Here is a 21718-nt window from a genome sequence, read left to right as displayed (position 1 = left end):
TTGCTGATGTACAGGAACAAACTGATTTTTATGTCTTTATCTTATTCTCTACATGATTGTTGAATTGACTTTTTAGCTCTCATAGATTTCTAGTGTAATCTTTGAGATTTTCTTTATATAGTTTCATGACATCTGTAAATAGTGATGGTTTTACTTTGACCTTTCAAGTTTAGCTTCTTTTTTTTTCTTTTTCTTGCCTAACTCCTTTGGCTGAAAGCAGGCATCCTTGTGTTGTTCCTGAACTTTGGGGAAAAGTTTTCAGTGTGTCTTCAAGTGTGAGATCAGCTGTGGTTTTCTCATATATTTCCTTTATCCCAGTTTTCTTAATGTTTTATCAAGAAAGTGTGCTGGACTTTTTCAAATGACTACTTTGCATGAACTGAGGTGGCCATAGTTTTCTGTTTCTTCTTTCTTTCTTTTAATATATTATATTATATTGATTGATTTTCCTATGTTCATTCACTTGCATTCCTGAGATAATCCCCAATTGATCATAGTATATATCCTTTTAAAGTGTTCCGGGGTTTTGTTCGCTAGTATTTCATTGAGAATTTTAACACCTATATTAATAATATTAGTCTTTAATTTTATTTTCTTGTGATATCTTCACCTGCCTATTAGGGTAATGTTGGCCTAGTAAAATCATTTGGGAAATGTTTCGTCTTCAATTTATGGGAAGATGTTGAGAAAGTTTTTTTGGTAAAAATCACCAGCAAACTAGCAAGTCCCGTTTGTCTCTTTGTTGTGGTGTTTTTGATTACTGCTTCAATCTCTTTACTTGTTAAACTTATTGGGATTTTCTATTTCTTTTTGAGTGAATTTCTAGGAATTTTTCCATTTCATCAAAGTTATCTAATCTGATGACATAAATTGTTCATAGTATTTTCTTTTTTTAATGCAATTTTATTGAGATATATTACATAACATGCAATCATCAAAAGTGTACAAACAATTGTTCACAGTATCATCACATAGTTGTGCATCCATCAACACAATCCACTTTTGGAACATATTCATTACTCCAAAAAATAAGAATAAAAATAAAAATAAAAATAAAAAGAATACCAAAACATATCATACTCCTTTTCCCCTCCTATTTTTCATTTACTTTTTGTCCCCCTTTTCTTCTACTCATTTTTGCATACACAAGATTAAGGGAGTGTGAGCCACAATGTTTTCACAATCACAGATTCACACTGTATAAGCTACATAGTTATACAATGATCTTTAAGAATCAAGGATAAGGGATTGCAGTTTAATAGCTTCAGGTATTTCCTTCTAGCTATTCTAATACACTGAAAACTAAAAAGGGATATCTATACAATGCATATGAATAACCTCCAGAATGACCACTCAGCCCTATTTGGGATTTCTCGGCCACTGAAACTTTATTTTGTTTAATTTCACTTCCCCCATTTGGTCAGGAAGGCTTTCTCAATCCCATGATGCCAGGTCCAGTCTCATCCCTGGGAGTCATGTCCAGCATTTCCAGGAAGATCCACACCCCTGGGAATCCTGTCCCATGTAGGGGGAGAGCAGTGAGTTTACTTGCCAAGTAGGCTCAGAGATAGGCCACTTCTGAGCAACAAAGAGGTTCTCTGGGGGTGACTCTTAGGCACAATTACAAATGGGATTAGCCTCTCCTTTGCAGTGACTAGCTTCATAAGGAAAAGCCCCAAGATTGAGGAATTCGCCAACTACAATGGTATTCCCCAGTGCTTGCAAGAAAATCAGAAATTCCCCAGGTGGGAAAGTTTAATGTTTCCACATTTTTCCCCAGGTCCTCAAGGGGGCTTTGCAAATACTTTTTATTCTCTGCCCAAATTATGCTGGGATGTATAAGGGTTTCACATTAATCTGTACTAACCAACCAGATCTCACCCCCATTCAAGGTTCCACGTAATTATACTATTTGAATAAACTGACCATGCAAGTTGAATTATATGGCATGCTACAGAAAGGATAGATTTTGCACCAAATAAATATCTCTTCCCTTGGTCTCACACAGAAGCTTAGGTTTTAAAACACAGTCAATAACATCCTTTACCCTTTAGTCTGGTTTACCTTAGTTCCAATCAAATCAGTTTCATTCATATCTGTAATTGAGATCTCTGCTCATGACTTCAGCTCTATTTCAGCTTTTTTTTTTTTTTAACAATTTCTTTATGGGGTAATGCTGTCATTCATTCTAAAGCACACAGGTGTCACACAGATACCCAAAGTTTCAGGCACCAACCAGTCATACACAAACAGATCAGCATCTCAGAATTTAGAGTTAACCTTTACAACTCATGAATAGATGTGACTGCTGTAAGAGCTTACAATCTAGGAACATTTACCACAAGCCTTCCCTGATAATCTATGCAGTCAGATTCAATTCTCAGTGTTTGCACATTATAGTTAATCCATACTAGTGAGGTGCTACAGTGTTTGTCTTTTCAATTCTGGTTTATTTCACTCAACATACTGTCCTCAAGGTCCATTCAACTAGGTGCATACCTAACAACTTCATTTCTTCATGCTGCTTCTAGGTATTCCATTGTATGTATACATCACAGTTCACCATTCCATTTTTCAGTCAATGTACCCTTAGGCCACCACCATCCATGTGTGTCACAAATATGGCTGCCATAACATCAGTGTGCAATGCCCACTTATGTCTCTGCTCTCACTTCTTCCAAGTATATATCAAAAATGGGGTTGCAGGGCCATATGGCAATGAATAGTTAGCTTCCTATGGAACCACCACACTTCCTCCAGTTGTGTTGCACCATTCTACTTTCCTACCATCAGGGAATAGGTACATCCCTCTCTCCACATTTTCTCCAGCACTTGTATCCCTCTGTTTATATGTTTAATAGTACTATTCACATACCATGCAACCCACCCTCAGAAAACAATCACTGACTCCTGATATAATCACATAATTTTGCATTCACTACCACAATCTCTACGAGGATATTTCCATCTCTTCCTCAAAGGAACAGGAAAAGGAGAAAAATGAAGAATAAAACTAAAAAAGATAGAAGAAAAATAAAAATAAAATAGAATGAAAAGGTCAGACATCATCATCACCAGCAAGAATCCCATAACACTCCCTTATATCCCCCTTTTATAGACATCTAGTTTTGGTATATTGCATTTGTTATAATTAATGGAAGCATCATACAGTGTTACCATTAACTGTAGACTCTAGTTTGCATTGATTGTATTTTCCCCTATACCATCCAATTTTTGACACCTTGCAATGGTGACGTTCATTTGCTCCCCCTCACTTAAAAAATATTCTTACGTTTATACATTTGATCACTATCATTGACCACTCTAGGTTTCACTAAATTATACAATACCAGTCTTCTGTCCTTCATTCTGGTGTCATACATGCCCTTAGCTTTCCTCTTTCAACCTTACTCACACTCATCATTGTTTAGAGTAGTTACAATATTGTGTTACCTCACACACTATTATGTTATCCATTTCATTTCATTACCTATACAGTCAATTCCCTCAAACTTTCTTACTCCTTCAGTATCAAATTCCTGATCTCTTACCTCCTTCTGTCTCCTGATAACCTGTGTTCTTAGCTCCCAAATTTCACTCATCAATATTAGTCCATATAAGTGAGACCATTAGGTATCCATCCTTTTGTTTCTGGCTAATTTCATTGAATGTAATGTCTACTGTCTACCATTTTGCCTTTTTGATTTTATATATCATATCATATTTTCCCACTGTTTTCCCTATCTGTTCTTTTTTGTGTAGGATTTCAGACATCTTGTCTTTCTTCTACCTCTTCAAATCTGCTGTCATATGTCTCCATTGTGTCTTCATCTCTTCTACTGTGGCTGTCATTTCCATAAGTTTTGCCAATTGTTTTCCAAACTTTTGAGTTCTCCCTTATGTTTGTCCAATGCCTTCTCTATATCCTTCATCTCTTTTGTCATATCTTCCCTCAACTAATTGATTTGATTTTTGAATTGATTTAGGAGATTTGTTTGATTATGAGTTGTTTCAATTCCTGTATCTCAGTTGAAGTGTAAATTTGTTCCTTTGACTGGGCCAAATTTTCATTTTTGGTAGTGTGATTTATAATTTTTTGTGGTTTAGGCATCTGATTTCCTTAATTACCCCAATCAGATTTTCTCAGACCAGACAGGCCCAGATCTCATGAGGAGGCTGTATTCAGTATCAGGTTTCCCTGACGGTGAGACTCAGCAGAGCCTGAGGCTTTCTGTGAGGCTTTTCAATCTGTACTTTTCCTATTCTGTATAGCAGGTGGCAGTTGTCAGCCTATAGCTCCCCACCAGCCTAAAGAGGTGTGGTGTATCTAATTCTCAGTGGTCCCTGTCCCAGCCAGAGACCAAGTGGGCCAGAAGCTAAGCTTAAGTTGTTTCTGCACACACCTTCCCCGAGGCCCTGGGGTCTGAATTCTCTGAAGGAGGGCCACCATTTCTGCTGGGTCCTGCCCATCCTTTCCTCAGGGAAGATAAACACTTTAGGGAATTGTCTCCCACAATTGAGTTTTTCCTTTCACTTTCTGACTATCTTAACTCCACCGTTGCCTGGGTCAATGCTGACAATTGAAAATGTCTGAGACTTTCTCTAATGAGCTACTTAGAATGAGAAAGAAAAAAAAAAAAAAGGAAAAAAAGCAAGAAGTCCCCTTTTCAGAGCCAGTATCCAGTCTCCAGTTTACTAGGCAAGAACTGGAGTTGGTATCCAGTTCTGTGTACCCCTTTTCTTGGGACTCAACACTTTTCCAGTATTCTAAGCTCAGCAGACTCCAAAAGCCTCTGTTTTTATTTATTTATGTAATTTTTCCCATCAAACCCACTTCCTCTCTGCCAGGATAGACCTCCACATTTCTTTCCTGCTTTCTTTGGGTTTATCTTTGCTTATAGTGATTAGTCAGTAGTCCAAATTTGTTAATTAAAACTGCAATTGGAGCTTGGTTGAGCATCATTCCCTTGCTCCTGGTAGGGACTGCTTCTTTTTCCCACAGCAAAGTTTTGCAAATCAGCCTTCTGTGCCAGTGGGGGAGGGGTGACAGCTCCACAGTTGTGGAGCCTTACTTACAGCTCTATGCTGCAATCTCAGCCATTTCACTCATTCTTGACTGGTGTATGATGTTGTTCGGTCATGAATGTACCCCCATCAGTTGTTCCAGACTATTTTCTAGTTGTTTCTGGCTATTTACTAGTTGCTCTTGGGGACTTACTAAATTTCATACCTCCCTATTCTGTCATCTTACCCTGCCTTCCATAGTCTTTTCCTTCAATCCTTTTTATTATTTAAGGGTTGTGGAAAGTCCCCAATCTCATTTTTAATTTTAATTATTTGCCTCTACTCTCTACTTTTTTACTCTATCAGCCAAGCTAATTGTTTGCCTATTTTATAGATAATTTGAAAAAATTGACTTTTATCTATTGTTTTACTATTTTCTATTTCATGTATCTCCACTGTAATCTTTACTATATCCCTTGCAATTATTTTGGATTTAGCATGATCTTCAATTTATAGTTTAAAAAAGTATGAGGTTAGATTACTGATTTGAGATCTTTCTTCTTTTGTAAATGTAAACATTTCATTTTTGTTTGTATCAAGGTATTTGCATTTTCCATTGTGGTTTCTACTTGACCATTGGTTATTTAAGTGAGCATAATTTCCATTTATCGATGAATTTTCCAGTTTTTCCTTTCTTCTCTGATTGACTTCTTGCTTAATCCTTTTATGTTCAGAGAAGAAAATATGTGTGATTTCAGTCCTTTAAAACTTATTTTATGTTTTTATTTTTACCTAATGTATAGTCTATTAGAATGATCTATGTGCACTTGAGAACAATGTGTACTTTATTGTTTAGGTAAAGTATTCTAAAAGTATCACTTAGATCCAGTTGGCTTATAGTATGTTCTAGTTCTCTGTTTTGTTATTCATCTGTCTAAATGTCCTATCCAACATTTAAATTGGTGTACTGAAGTCTCCTGTTATTAACAGACAAACTTCCACTTCTCCCTTCTTTTTGGTCATTATTTTCATCAAATAACTTGGAGCTCTGTTGTATGAGATAATGGACAAATCATCTTGAATCAAAATTTTCATCAGTATAAAGTGTCTGTTTTGGAATTTGCAAGAGTTTTTTGACTAAGAACTTATTTATTTATTTTATTTTATTTTATTGTTTTGATATTTGTATAGCCTCCCAACTCTCATTTCTTTAGAATTTACATGGGGTATTTTTACACATTCTTCCACATTCATCCTATACATGTATTTGAATTTAAGGTGAGACACTTGTAAATGGCATATACTTGTAAGATGCTTTTTTTGAATCCACACTACCAATTTCCAGCTTTTGGCAGGTAATTACATTCACAGTATAGTGCTACCATCATAACCCTCCATTATCAAAGCTATTCCATCACTGCACACAAAACTTTGTACCAATTAAGCATTTATATTCCATTGCCTAACCCCACACTGGCCACCAGTAACCTGTATTCTAGTTTCTGACTTGATGAATTTGTTTATTCTGTTATTTCATATCAGTGAAATCATACAACATTTATCATTTATGCTTCATTTATTTCACTTAACATGATGTCTTTAAGGATCATCCAAGTTGTTTCATGCATCAACTTCATTTTTTTCTCCAGCTGAATAGTATTCCATTGTTTGTATGTGTGTGTGTGCGTTCATACACACACACACACACACACACACACACACACACACACTCACATATATCATGTATTGTTTAACCATTCATTTGCTGTGTGACACTGGGTTGCTTCAATCTTTAGGCAATTGTGAAGAATGCAGCCATGAACTTTGGCATTCAGATATATGTTTGAATGTCTGCTTTCAATATTTGGTTTTATAACTAGAAGAGAGATAGCTGGCTCATATGGCAATAATCTATTTAACTTTCTGAGGAAACACCAAACTGTTTTCCATTCATCTACAAAATTTTACATTCCCCCAACAATGAATGAAAGTTCGTATTCTCCACCTCCCCTCCAACATTTATTAATTTCCATTTTAATAGTATTTATTATAGTACATGTAAGATTATCACTCATTGTAATTTTGATATGCAGTTCCCTAATATCAAAAGGTGATAAGAATCTTTTTATGTGCTCTCTGGACATTTGTAGACCTTTTTTGGAAAAATGTCGAATTAAATTTTTGTTTGCCCCTTTCTAAATTGTGTTCATTGCCTGTGTTTTGTTGAGTTACATGAGTTGTTTATTTATACTCGATATTAAACCCTCACTGGGTTTGTTGTATTCAAATATTTTCTTCCATTGAGCAAGTTGTATTTCTAACTTTCATGAAGTGTTTTGATGCACGAAAGTTTTTAATTTTGATGACATCTCATTTATGTATATACATGTATATATTTCACTTAAATATGTATATTTGTTCATGCTTTTGGTGTAAAGTGTAAGAAACCATAGGCTAATGCAATTTCTGAAGATGCTTCCCTATGTTTTCTTCAAAGAATTTTATACTTTTGATTCCTATATTTAGGTCTTTGATCCAGTTTAAAAACTTTTTAATTATAGAATTTGTAGGTTTACAGAAAGTCATGTAAAAAATAAAGCAATTCTATACTACCCCCCATTGTTAATACTTTGCATTAGCATAGTACCTTTGTTACAATTGATGAAAGACTATTATAACTGTGGTGTTAAATTTAGTCCATAGTTTATATTAGGGGATATTTTCCCACTATACCATCTTATTATTAACATGTTGCATTAAGGTGGAATATTTGTTATAATTCATGAAAGAGTATTTTTATAAATGTACTATTAACTATAGTCCATTGTTTACAACATGGTTTACCGTGTTGTACAGTCCTAAGTTTTATCTTATAGTTTTTATTCTAGTAATATATATATATATATATGACCTACAATTTCCACCTTTTATCCACATTCACATATAAAAGTCAGTGATTTTAATTCCATTCAGCTCAAATATACCGTTGAAACTCTCTAGGGAATTTTTTCTTCAGTTACTGTGGCCTTCAACTTTGGTGTTTCTGTTTTGTTGTTTTTTTTTTTAATTTCTGTCCATTTATTGAGATTCTAATTTTGTTAATTCATTTCTTCCTACTGTTCTTTAATTCTTTCTCTGTGTTTTCTTTTATCTGCATAAACAACCTGATCATTTCTTTTTAATCCTTGTGCCATGCATCCAAAGTCTGGTTCCTGAGTTTATGGTTTCTTGATTTTTTTCTTCTTCCTTTGCATGGCAATCATATCCTTTTTGTTTGTTTGTTTGTTTGTTTGTTTGTTTGTTTTTGCTTTTCTTGTAATCTTTTGTTACATACAGGACATTTTAATATTTTAAAGGGTTAATCTAAGACTTAGTCCTTGAGATGCTTGTTCTTAGTATATATATAGCTAGTAATAGGATAGAGATTCCCTTATGTGCCAGGAGCTTACAGAAACAAAGCAATGCAAAGACTACTTTTCATAGTCTTTAAAATTGGCTTGTGTAGCCTGGTGCTCTTCCTCAGAGTTTAGCCCCATATCAAGAAGTTCATTCTTAGGGAAATGTGAAGTGCAGGGCCCTTTCCATCTTTTCTGAGCCTGCTACTTTCCCTAATCTTGTGTTTGTTAGAGGTCTTAGGAATTTCTCTGTCTAAAAGAATATCAATGCCCTCTCTACTCCCTCATAAATGGACCTTATAGCTCTTCCATGTGCTCTTTTGTATGATTGAAAACAAATAAATCTCTGCTTCAGGCTGCTGGGAATTACTGTATAACCCTCTTTTAGCTGTCCATAAGCTGTTCCTGCCTATGGAGAAAGTTCTGGGAACCTGAGGTAGAAATGAGTTCATTCTTTCAGGCTGTCACCCAATAGATTGGCACTAAGAGACAGCTACCCCAGTTTGCTTATAGGAGTTACTCTTCACCATCTGGAACAGGGACAGTGAACATGAATGGGAGCAAGGCTGGATCTACACCATTGAGGTGCTGGAACAGGGGCCAGCAAGAGCACCATGAGATCCTCCTAATGTTTTAAAAACTGTGTTTTTTTGGTTTGGCAATAATCCGTTACTTCAATCTTTTAACTGTTTTCCAGTGTTTTGAGAAAGATGGCTCTGCCAGTTATTGCTAGCTGGTTGAAAATTTTATGGGGAATCAGCATCCTGGAATGTTTTACATCCCCATCTTTGCCCTTACATTCTCCTTATGTTCTTGATTAGGCTGCAGAGTTTCAAAACAGTTGGCAGTGAATGTTTAATGCAAGATTATTCATTGTTTTAATGAAGGGATGGTTTTGGATTTCTTACACTACCATTTTTTTATGTCATTGCAAGTATAGTCATATTATTAAAATATAATATGTCATGATCCAGTGGGGTATATTGAAGAAATATAAGAATTGTTTAATAGAAAATCAGTCAATATAATTCAGAAATAAACAAGATGTAGAAAAAATATATGAACAGATCAGTAGATGTCAAAAGCTTTGGCAAATATCATCCCAAATTTGCATCAATTTAGGAATTAATGTAAATATCTTTAGCATGATGATGTGCATTAACAAAAAGCTTACACTGAATTAATGGTGACATATTGCACCACTTCCCTCCCAAGTGTAGGAACAATGCAATGATGTCTATTTTTCTCTTCAGATAAAGTACTAGATGTAGTAGTCATGCTTTATTTAAAACAAAAAGAGTACATAGAGTTTGGGTTTGGAAAGGAAGCATTAAATATTTTTATATACAAATTTATGGTTATATATTGAGAAAATAAACTAGTAGTACTACAAAGTTATTTTAGCTATCTTGCTGGGAGAAAGAGTGATATGTAGAAATAAATTGTTTTCTACCTAAACAATAAAAACATAGTACAATGAAATTAGGAAACGCTATGCCCATTTAGATAAAGAACAAAATATATAGGAATAAATCTAACATATCATGAAGAGAACTCTTCTTTGAAAACCAACCTTATTAGATTTCAAGAGTTAATGTAAGGATATAATATTCAAGACTATTGGGTACTGACATAAATATAAATATGTAGCTCAATAGAACAGAATAGAGAGTGCAGAAATTCTCCTGAACATATATCCTCAGTTGATTTTCACAAAAACTTGCCAAAGCAGTTATGGAAAATGAAAAGTATTTTCAACAAAAGACACATTAATAACTGGATATCCATATAGATAAAAATTAACCTCAACTTACAATTAACCTCACAAAAATATTTTGAGCTGGGTCATAAACCTAAAATTGAAAGTGAAAAGTATACATCTTCTTGGAGAAAACTGGAGCATACCTTGGCAAACTTGGAGTGGACAGAGTTCATAACCAATATCAGTTTGGTTAAGAATTTAAATATGAAAAGCCAAACAAAATATTTTAGAAGGAAACATAAGCATATTTGTGACCTTAAGTATGTAAATATTTTCTTACAACACAAAAAGATTTCATCATAGAGGAAATTATATAAATATCAATATTTAAATTAAGGAATTTGAAGATGAAAGTCACTTAAAATATTATTTTCTCTAATATATAATGAACACCCACATATAAAAAGAAAATTAAGACAAGCAATACAATGGAAAAATGGGCATAATACACGAGGGGCATTTCAGAGGAAAGAAAGATGTGATGAATAAGCTCATGGAGTGATGTTCAAATCATTATTAATTAGTGGAGTGAAAATGAAACAAACATGATGTAAGATTTAATTTTCAAAAGAAAAAATGTGTTAGAATACTATGTGATATAGAAGGTATGAACCAGTGGGATCTCATACATCACTGCTGGTAGTGTTTTTTTCCAAAAACTACTTCAGGAAATGATCTGACATTTTCTAGAACTCCAGAATATTTACATACCCAATGAATCATAGATTTGAACCTTATATATATATGCAAAAAATTGTAGACATGTAAAATACCTGTTGATGTGAACAAATCTTCACAGCGATCTGCCAATAATTTTTTAAAAAGTGGAAACTTCCCTGAAATCCATCCACCCACATGAGCTGTGAAGCACCAACTCCCCCAGAAGCATCACCCAAGACCAAAAGAGCGGATTTCAGAGTACAGCAGCTGAAGATTTCAAAACATGTGTCCTGAAAAGCAAGCAACTCCAAGGAGGCAGGGTTATAATTTTAGTTATTCTGTCATAGGAAATAATTTATGAAACATGTCTGAGAAGGTAGATTTCTTTAGTCACTTGAAAACAGATTCTCAACATGCCAGTGGAAATTTCATCTCAAATTTGAAAACCTAGGTTTCTTTTAAGGAATCAAATATAATACCACTATGTATTAATTTTGAACTATGGTACTATTTAATCTTTACAATAATGACTGCATTATTTGTCCTATTTTGAAGTTGAGCAAACTGAATTGAAGAAAGGCTAGGTAACATATTTAAAGGTAAGAAAATATATTCATGGCTCAGCTTATATAAGAGACTGGATTTGTATTTATCCAAAGGCTGTGTGGATGCTATCAAGCTGTTTGCTCATATTTAGGGAAATAGTTATACCAGGAATCATTCAATTGCTGGATGCATTTTAACAGTCTCCTCAAGAAAATTCCAGCTAATCGAATTAACCACAAAAAGTTTTAGTGTAATTGAAAGCACATTTGGTAAAGTGCAATGTATTGTAATTAGCTCCCAACAAAATGGAACCATCTGTGCAAGTGGTGAGTTTACACAGATACCTGTTCTTTGTTCATCAAATGACATGGTTGGTGCAGTTCAATTCACAAACTTGTTCACCCTCCCAAACTCACAGTTAGCTCCCTAATCTAGGCTTTGGACAATATATGTTGATTCAGTTTAAACATTGCTTAATTAAGAAAACCTTCCTTGAGCACTCATCCCTGATGCAATTAAGCTCTGTCCCCATTATATAGACATAGGGCACATTGTCCCTTTTTACCGTACTCATCACTCTTGTCTATTTGTTGTTTGAAAGTTGATATTTCTCATCATATTGGCAAAAATAATGTCTGGGCTATGGAGACAGATGGGTGTAAATCTTCGTCCAGCAAACTGCTTTCATTTCTCTCTGGCAAATTGCTTAAATTCATAATAATTCAGTTTCTTCATCTATAAAAGATGGGAATAATTATAGTACCCACCACAAAGGGAGTCACATGTATTGTGTTTAATATAAGTGTGTAATGCTCAATAGCTCTTACTGTCATTGTTATTATGGAACAAATCTCTCTGGTCAATTTTAGGCATTCAATGAATATATTTTGTAAATAGAAATAAAGAATCTATATTCTGATTCCAGCCTGATGACTAACCCAGTTCTGTAGATGATTTCTAATCCTTGTGAAAAATATCATTCACTGGTCAGAGGGACAGTAGGGGGAAGGAATATGCATTTTTGCCATTTTGCCAAAGACTCCTCATATTAATTACTCTTCCCTTGAGAAGCCTAAGGGTGAGTCACCTACTTGAATAAAACTGTCTCTCCGTAGCATAAGAGCTGAGTTTAGAAGAAGGACTGTGAAGATTTCTAGTCAGAGCAAATCACAAAGACAATGTATCACCCTCACACAGCCTGGAGCCAGACATGGACCTCCAGTGAAACAGGGGGAGATTCTGATAAAAGGAAGAAGGATTAGCTTCAGCAGATTTCTCACTCTGGGTACCTCTAAATGGATTTGGTAAATGGATTTGCTTTTCCAGTTTTAAAAATGGATACAGTGTTGTTGGGGCCCCTTTCACGGCTATCAGGCAAATTTCCATACAACAAATTTTTAAAACTTCAAGATTTCCATGAGTATGGTGAAATGGAAATGGGTGGCAGAAGCTGATCTTCCACTTTCTTCAAGACCCAAATCCCTTTTTCAACAGCAAAGTTGGATGAGTCTATTATCATGGATAGCTTATGATGTGAACAAGTTCAGACCCAGAAAGTTCTTGACACCTAGACATTACACATTCATTGGTATTTAAAAGTAGCACAGTGGTCTTGCTTTTAATTTTTCTTTCATCTTTTTTTTTTCTGGAAAGATTAACTTTTTCAGCTCATTAAATTAGCATAACCATAGTTCTGGTGACACACACTGCATGAAAAACTGACAATAGGTTTTATTTAAAATTTTATTAGTCTGCTAAAAATCAAATCAATAAGTTGACAACAAAGTTGTTTATATCCTGTTATCAAGTTGTACAAAAATGACCTCTTTAACATATTAGTATGTAGAATAAGTTATGACATTTATTTTTCAGCAGTTTTCCATAAGATTCATGATAGTTGATCACAATTAACATGAGTTTAATATATATATATATATTTTTTGGAATTCAAATCCAGCACTTGTTTTGAAATATTACAAGATGCTGACTTCTTAAAAAAAAAAAAAAAAAAAAAAAAAAAGAGTCTTCCTTGGCTTACTCTGTTTAGGTCCATCTTTCTCCTTTTCCTTTCTCCCTTCCTTTTTTTTCACATTTTCCCTTATTAAGCAAATGTTTTATGGTACCTAACATTGGCCAGCACTCTGGATAGGAAAACAAAAGTGACTCAAGCTCAGGAAGACATCACATCCTCCCAAATATTTAATTAAATTGTGAACTGAACTTAAAGGCTTGAAAAACATTTTCAAATTTAACAGTCAAATTTAGAAGGAATATTTGTTGAGTCAATTAATGAATAGCACAATTAAACAAATGTTAAAAAAAGAAAAAAAAAACCACCAAAAATAATCTTATGTTAAGTATTGTTTTGCTAACCTGCTGTTTTATTTTAAATCTGACAAACATTTTTTCACTTTTTCTTACCAGAGTTCTACCATTTCTCCTCAAACTTTTAGCTTCAGTTTTCAGTATTTATGACTTTTGGAGATATTGGTAGTTTTGCTTTCCTGTTTTCTCTGGTGATATTCCCATTAGAAAAGTAAAATCATATAAAAATAATAGAAAATTTAATCTTCACCACAATCTTATATATAGACATAATTATTCATTGTGTAACAGATGGAGAAAAATGAAGACTGATGGATAACAGGAATTAATGTTACATTGTGAGTAAAGGATAGCTCAAATCTAGTATTGCAAAGTGTCTTTGGATTCAGTGCCCAGTTCTTTACCTGCTTTCCCCTGTATTTCTATCCGTTTCCCTCCAACTTTCTTTCTCTTTTGTCTCTTTCCTCTTCTCTTTCTCAGCAAATGCTTTTGAGGGTTTAAATTTTAGCTGGTACTGTGGATACAAGAATGGCTAAGACTACAGGAGTAGTAAAGCAAGATATTTGCCTTCAAGGATCCATAGTGTACACAGAGATGAATGTGAGACAATGTGGCAAGTGCAGTAATGGGGGTTCACACAGTATCTGGGATATGGAGGCTGTAGTAACACCATCTTTCAGTATTGAAAAAGTGGAGATGTTAGCAGACAGATAAAACAGGAAAAAGACTGGCCCATGTAGAGAAGAGCCAGAAAGAATATCTTTATGTCCTTGACTCTATTTGTATGACAAATCAGGAGAATAATTTTGTGTTTTTCTCTGGTAAGTATGTTCAGCCAATTTGAGTATCTGTGACTGTACTGGATATATGACCATATAGTGGTTGGTTCATGAAACATGAAGCGCAGCATTTTATTCCTAAGTTAAAAATCATATATCTCCTTAATTGGAGAAAATTAATAGAAAATCAGGAAATTGTAGTGAACAAAATAAACACTTCTTTCATCTCCTGTTGAATATAAAATTTAAAACAGTTAGTATGCTTTTGTGCTTGACTTTGAATTATGTAAAACTAGGAAAACTAAGGCACTCCACGAGCATTCCTAAGGGAAAATGCCACTACTGATGATAAACTGACTTTGTTTTTAGGTAAATCATCTGGCACTTCAGTTAAATGGATGGAGAGGATGAATAATGTGACAGAATTCATCTTCCTGGGTCTGACACAGAATGTAGGGATTCAGAGATTTTCATTTGCTGTGTTTTTAACTGTCTACTTGATCACCATGGCTGGCAACCTGCTCATCATCATCACTGTCAGCACTAGCAGATCCCTGGGATCCCCAATGTACTTCTTCTTGTCTTATTTATCCTTTATAGATGGCTGTTTTTCTTCCTCTGTTACCCCTAAGATGCTAACCGATATTCTGTCTGTGAGGAAAACCATCAGTTTCAGGGGGTGCATGATTCAACTCTTTGCTGAGCATCTTTTAGGTGGAGCTGAGATCATCCTGCTCACAGTGATGGCCTATGACCGCTATGTGGCCATCTGCAAACCCCTGCACTACACAAGCATCATGAGCAGAAAGGTGTGTGGCCTCCTTGTGGGAGTGGCCTGGGCTGGAGGCTTTGTCCATGCGACCATTCAGAGCCTCTTCACAGTCTGGCTGCCCTTCTGTGGCCCCAATGTCATAGACCACTTCATGTGTGACTTGATTCCTCTGTTAAAACTCGTCTGCATGGATACCCATATCCTTGGTCTCTTTGTTGCTGCCAACAGTGGGTTCATCTGCTTGTTAAACTTCCTTCTTTTGATGGTTTCTTATGTGGCCATCCTGTGTACTTTGAAATCTCACAGCTTGGAGGGGAGACACAAAGCCCTGTCCACCTGCATCTCTCACATCGCCGTGGTCATCTTATTCTTTGTACCCTGCATATTTGTGTATCTTCGCCCAGTGACCACCTTCCCCATTGACAAAGCAGTGATCGTGTTTTCTACCATGATAACTCCCATGTTAAACCCCTTGATCTACACTCTCAGGAATGCAGAGGTGAAAAATGCTATGAGGAAGCTCTGTGGTCAAAATGTGATTTAAATTGAGATGTATACAAGAGAATATAAAAAATGACTTTTCTGGGGTGTTCTAAACCATGTGAACACTATATGTGAAAAGTAGTTGATGCTGGCCTATAGGCCTTTGAAGAAAGGATCAAGCAGGTATTTATTTATCACTATCATGATATTTCATTTAGATTTGCCTATTGCTTTTTTGCCTGCCAATTGTTTATGTACTGTCAGAATCAGAGTTGCTTTTAAAATACAGATACCAAGGACACAGATCTAGAGAGATCGAGAGACTAATAAGTGGGACTGTTTTCTTTTTTTATTGCTGTATCTGCATTTTAAACAAATTAGACTGATGTCTCTGAAGCATTCACTTAAAGCAACTGTTCTGTTACTGGTAGAAGGAAAGTGATTTATTTAACAACAATTATAGTAAATTTTAAGTGGACTTCGCATGGTTTATAAGATCCTGCATAATTGATCCCCAATCAAACATCCATCACATGTGGTCCCACTCTCCCACATTTTTTGTGCTCCTATCACAATGGCCTCATTCTCACATTTGCATCTTTATACAAGCTCTTCTTTCTTCCCAAACAGCAACTCATCTAGATCTTCCCATTGCTGACTTGCCCTCACACATACATACACAGTTCAAATGGCTCACCCTCACTCCCATTAGAGAGGACTTCCTTTCCCACTCACTGTAAACCAACCCTTTATCTCCTTGAATTATTTTCTTTCACATGGCATTTTTGCAATCTATATTATCTGATTTATTGGTCTGTTGTCTTCTCTTTCCAAACCACAATGTAGTCCATGAAAGGATAGCCATTGCCTGTTTCCTTAACTTCTGCATTAACAGCACATGCAACAAAGCTTGTCACAGAGTGAAATGTTAATAAGCGTTCACTGAATAAATGGCCTCTATCTCTACTTACTCTCTGAAGTAACTGCATTTGTGAAAGGGACTCTTGTTAACTGAGGAGCTTTTTGAAAATGATGACATTCCAATCTTAGTGATTAATTGAAATGCAGAAATTAAGATCGGTTTGGTATGCCAGCCATACTTCTTAGGTGAAGACACAGATTCATCTCTAGCTTGTTTAATTTGAAGGGATGTACTATATGCAATTAAATTTTTTAAAGAATCTTTGGAAGGGATAAAGTCATGGAGTCTGGGTTCAGCCAATAAGAACTACATGCAGAGGCACACGTGCACAAATTGTGACATGCTAAGGGAGCTGCTCTTGCTGTGACATCAAGGTCTTGTATCTTCTGGCCAGTCAGGAAAGCTACTATAACTTTCCCTGACTAACCATTCTGGTCTGTTGAGTCTTCACCAGCATCCAGACTCATATGACTAATTTCCAACTCAAATCCTTGCACAGATGCACCTGTTTGGAAGAACTCAAGTCATTTGTCTGCAACTGCCAGACAAGAGGATCTGGGAGATTTAGTTCTTTGCATTTTATGTTGGAAGAATGGAATATGCCTTAGGAAACTAACAAAAAGTGCAAAGGGCCCTATGAAAGATTTTTTTTGCTACCACACCTCACTGATATTCACTAGAGTTGTTAATTAGTTCTCAAATATTGGATTTTATTTTCTCCCACAAACAGTTGTTTTTTTCTACAAAATTTAAAAGTGTCCATTTTCTGTTTGCTCTACACATAGGAAAAAATTGCTGACATAAAAAAACCCCTAGGAAGTTAGACAGCAGGAAATAGAGCTCAGTTAATACCATAGTACTGGTGGTGGCTTGAAGCTGTATGTACGCCAGAAAAACATGTACTTAATCTTAATCCATTGCTGTGGTTGTTAAATTCAGAATGGAATGCACAGACTCTGAAAACCAAGGTGCAGAAATAGTTCATTGAGCTAAGTGGCATGACTGCATAGGAGAATTAAAGAAAGTTGCTGCTCAAGGTGCTGGGTTTGGGGAGACAGATTATACAGGGAGTATGAGGTGGGATGAGAGTGGTGAAGAAGATGTGAGTTGTGTGGGAAGCATGGGCTTTGTGAGCTGTGAAGGGGTCAGGAATTGTCTGGTGTAGAGTGTCTTTAGGTCACAGTCTCTCAATTAGCAACCCCCATGACTAGGACATCTGTGCAAAGCTGTGGCTTTCTGTCAAAGATAAGCAGACTTGCAGGTGTTAGCTTGACTGTTATTTGCAATCCTTTCCTACCAGGGACATGGGTTTCTATCAAAGCCACAAGGGATCTTTGGCATACCAGCCCACTTCAGTTGCTTTTTGCTTCTTCTTTGTAGTTTCATGAGTAAACTACAAAGAAATTAAGATGATTAGTAAAGCTATATACCTTTCTAACATCGCACTGTGAAACCACTGAAGTAGGACATAGGACCTTTTGACAAGGTTACTTCAGTTAAATTTTGCCCTAACTCAATCAATATGATTCTTAAGCCTATTACAGGAGTTCACTAGAAGGAGAATGAAATTTAGACAGATTGACAGAAAGCCATAAGAAGCAAGAAGCTGAAGGTCAATGGAATCTGGAAATGTAGGGAAAGGCCAGGAGAGGCCACCATGTGAATTGACATGTGACAGACGGCACCAGGACATGGGATTGCAGACAGCAGGTCCCAGAACAGCAGTCATTGGGAAGAAAGCATTATCTTGATGACTCCTTTATTTGGACATTTCCTAGCCTCAAAACCATGAGCCAATAAACTCCCATTGTTTAAGCCAACCCACTGCATTGTGTTTGCTTGCAGCCAGAAAAGTAAAACAGTTTTTGATACTGAGAGTTGGGTGTTTTTTTTTTTTCAAATACCATAAAATTTGGAAACAACTTTGGAATTGGGTAAAGGGCAGAGGCTGCAGGAATTGAGAATTGCTTGGTAGAAAATGCCTACATTGCTTTGAAAAGAGCCTTGATAGAAATATGGAAGCTAAATGTACTTCCAATGAGGCCTTGGAAGGAAATGATGGCTATGTTATTGGAAACTGGAGGAAAGGGAATCCTTATTTTAAAGTTGAAAAGAACATGAATAATTGAGTTCTGATGATGGATGGAAGGCAGAACTTGAACCTGACATACTTGGATATTTAGCTGAAGAGATTCCCAAGCTAATTGTTGGAAGTGCAGCCTGGTTCCTCCTTGCATCTTATAGATAAATGAGAGTGGAAAGGGATATGCTGAAAACTGAACTCTTTAACACAAAGAAACCAGAAATCAATGGTTTGTAAATTCTGATCCTGTTCAGATAATGTGCTCTGAGTTTATGGCTAGGAAAGTCTATACAGGACACTTTCTGAGTTTCCAGAAAGTGAATCTCCAGAGAGTAAGTGTTCTGGTTTGCTAAAGCTGCTGTTATACAAAAAACAAACAAACAAAAAACAAAAAAAAAACAAAAACATAAATCAATTGGCTTTTATAAAGGGGACTTATTAGGTTGCAAATTTACAGTTTTAAGGCCATAAAAGTGTCCAAACTAAGCATCAAAAGGACAGCTTCACTGAGGAAAGGCTAATGGCATTCAGTACACTTCCGTTAGCAGGGAAGGCACCTGAGTGGCATCTGATGGTCCTTTGCTCCAAAATGTCTCTGGGTGTTTTTTTTTCTCCAGCTTATTTCTCTCAGCCTCTGTGCATCCTTGCTTATTCTTCCAGGTTGTTTCTCTCTAAGGGTTCAGGAGTCCTCTCTTAGCATCTCTGAGGCAAACTCTGGGCTTCATCTCTTAGCTTAGCATCTCCAAACATCTTCCTGTCTGTATCTTCAAGCTTCTTGGTCTGTATCAGCCCCTGAGGTCTCTTAAAGTCTTCAGTAAACTAATAAATATCTACCTGAAATGGCAGGCCTCACTTCCATGGAAATACCCTAATCAAAACATCTCACCCACAGTTGGGTGGGTCACATCTCCATGGAAGCAGCCTAATCAAAAGATACCAACCCTAATAAGTCTGCAACCACAATATTGGATTAAAAGAGCATGACTTTTGTGGGGATCATATTAAATTCAAACCAGCACAATAAGGCACCATGTGAAGGTTTAACAGAACATGGAAACAGTCAGCCATTTTGGTAGAAATCAGGATCAGAAATGTTGTTATGCAAGAAAGATCTGTGGAAAATTCTATTGCCTGATGGGTTGGACCCCTGTGGACTGCAGGCAAAGTCAAGTATTTTTGTGAAATTTGTATGAGTGGAAAGGCTGACAGCCTGTACTAAAAGGGACAGAGAAGGGACAAATTGAAGTATGACTTCAAGCACTGAACAATGGAAGACAAGGTGTGGATCAAAGGGATCATCTCAGGCCAAGAGAGTGTGCCCACCCATGGAAGGGGCAGGTTCACTCCTGTGCTTGGAAGGGGTAATCCATCTGCCCTGGAACTTGGAGAGGGTGGGCTTTATATCTCATTTTCAAGAAAGGGCTCCTACCTCATTACTTATGCTGATGGGGTCTGTGCACTGTTGTTCACAGCGAGCCTGGTCCACCTCAATACTCAGAGAAGGTGCAGCCTTTACTCCAGTGTCTTGGGAGATCATGGCCACTGCAAAAGTGCTTGGAAGGGTTGGAGTTGACTTTCCATCAGGCCTGGAGAACAAAACAGGGGAATTCATAGATAATTTTCAGATATGGAAATCTGATGGAAATTGCCTGGTGGATTTTAGAATTCTTTGGGAACTGTGACCCTGTTTCCCTTCCAATTTCTCCCTATTGGAATGGAGTGTCTGTCCTATCCTGTCCCTGCATTGTATGTTGGAAGCAGACAACTTGTTTTCTAGATTTCACAGGTCCACAGACAAAGCAGAAGTGTGCCCCTGGACAGGCTACATCCATAACAGATTTTGATATGGCTTTGTATTTAACAGTGTTACTGAAATGACTAAAGGCTTTAGGATGTGGTGATGCAATGAATGTATTTTGCACTTAGAAAGAACATGGCTTTTGGGGCTCCAGAGTTTGGAGTGTGGTGGTTTGAAGCTTTATGCACTCCAGGAAAACATGTCTTCAAACTTAATTCATTCCTCTGGGTGTGAACCCATTTTATGTAGGACCTTTTGGTGAGATTCATTCAATCAAGGTGTGACTTCTCAATCAGGATGAGTCTTAATCCTATTACCGGTGACCTTTATAAGAAGAATGAAATTCAGACAGATGGAGAGAAAACATGGGAAACAGGAAGCTTTGGTTCACCTGAGCCTGGAAGAGCAGGGAGAAACCAGGAGAGACCTCTGTGTGCCTCAAGATATGAGAGAGGAGCCTTTCTCAGCCAGCCTCAGAAGAATGCCAGTCTTCAGAAAGAATCACCTTGATGATGCCTTGAATTTGGACTTCTACTAGCCACAAAACCATTAGCCAATTAATTCCTGTTATTTAAGCCAACCCACTGCAAGACATTTCATCAGTCAGAAAATTGAAACAGTGTTATATTCATGTTTTCATTTAATTTCCACTGACTACCTGCTGTGCTTAGTGCTAAAGTATAAAGAAAAATGAATAGATAGTCAGTCCTCAACCTTCTGCCACTAGCACAATGGGAGCATATGTTTACACAGCAATTCTCAGGTAAGTCTTCTGTCTTATTTTTGACATATTTTATTAAATGGACATTTCCTTAATTGCAAAATATGCTTGTCTAATTTTATTTACTTTCAGTTTAATGGAATTTTAAATAACATCCAAATTTCTTACCAAGGTCTATAATATTCTCATGATTTGTTTCCTGTTCATTTTTTCAACCTCAATGTGTCCTACTTGCTCTCCTATTTACAAGGAAGTCTTAACTACCCATTATAAAACTGCTTTCTATTACCTTGAGGTATTTTCTATCATATCACCCTCTTACATTTTCTCTAAGACATTTTTACAGTCTGATTTATCTGACATATTTGTTGTCTCTTTCTTTCCTAACAAGTATATAAACTCCATGAAATAAGAGGCATTGGCTATTTTATTAATTACTGCATTTGCAGCACACAGAACAAAATTTGA

General features: G+C 36.2%; 2 protein-coding genes across 2 annotated transcripts in view; one reads left to right on the top strand and one right to left on the bottom strand.

Annotated features, from left to right (window-relative positions):
• The window catches only part of LOC119536857 (olfactory receptor 4C13-like), a 137153-nt gene that overhangs the window by 6962 nt on the left and 108473 nt on the right, over positions 1–21718 (bottom strand). The window lies entirely within an intron of this gene.
• LOC119535835 (olfactory receptor 4C12-like) lies at positions 14870–15787 on the top strand. The gene has a single exon (XM_037838265.1). The coding sequence runs from the start codon at positions 14870–14872 to the stop codon at positions 15785–15787; it is 918 nt and encodes a 305-aa protein (XP_037694193.1).

Source organism: Choloepus didactylus, chromosome 6 (assembly GCF_015220235.1).
Source record: "Choloepus didactylus isolate mChoDid1 chromosome 6, mChoDid1.pri, whole genome shotgun sequence".
NCBI lineage: Eukaryota > Metazoa > Chordata > Mammalia > Pilosa > Megalonychidae > Choloepus > Choloepus didactylus.
This window is presented reverse-complemented; position numbering and strand designations above follow the sequence as displayed.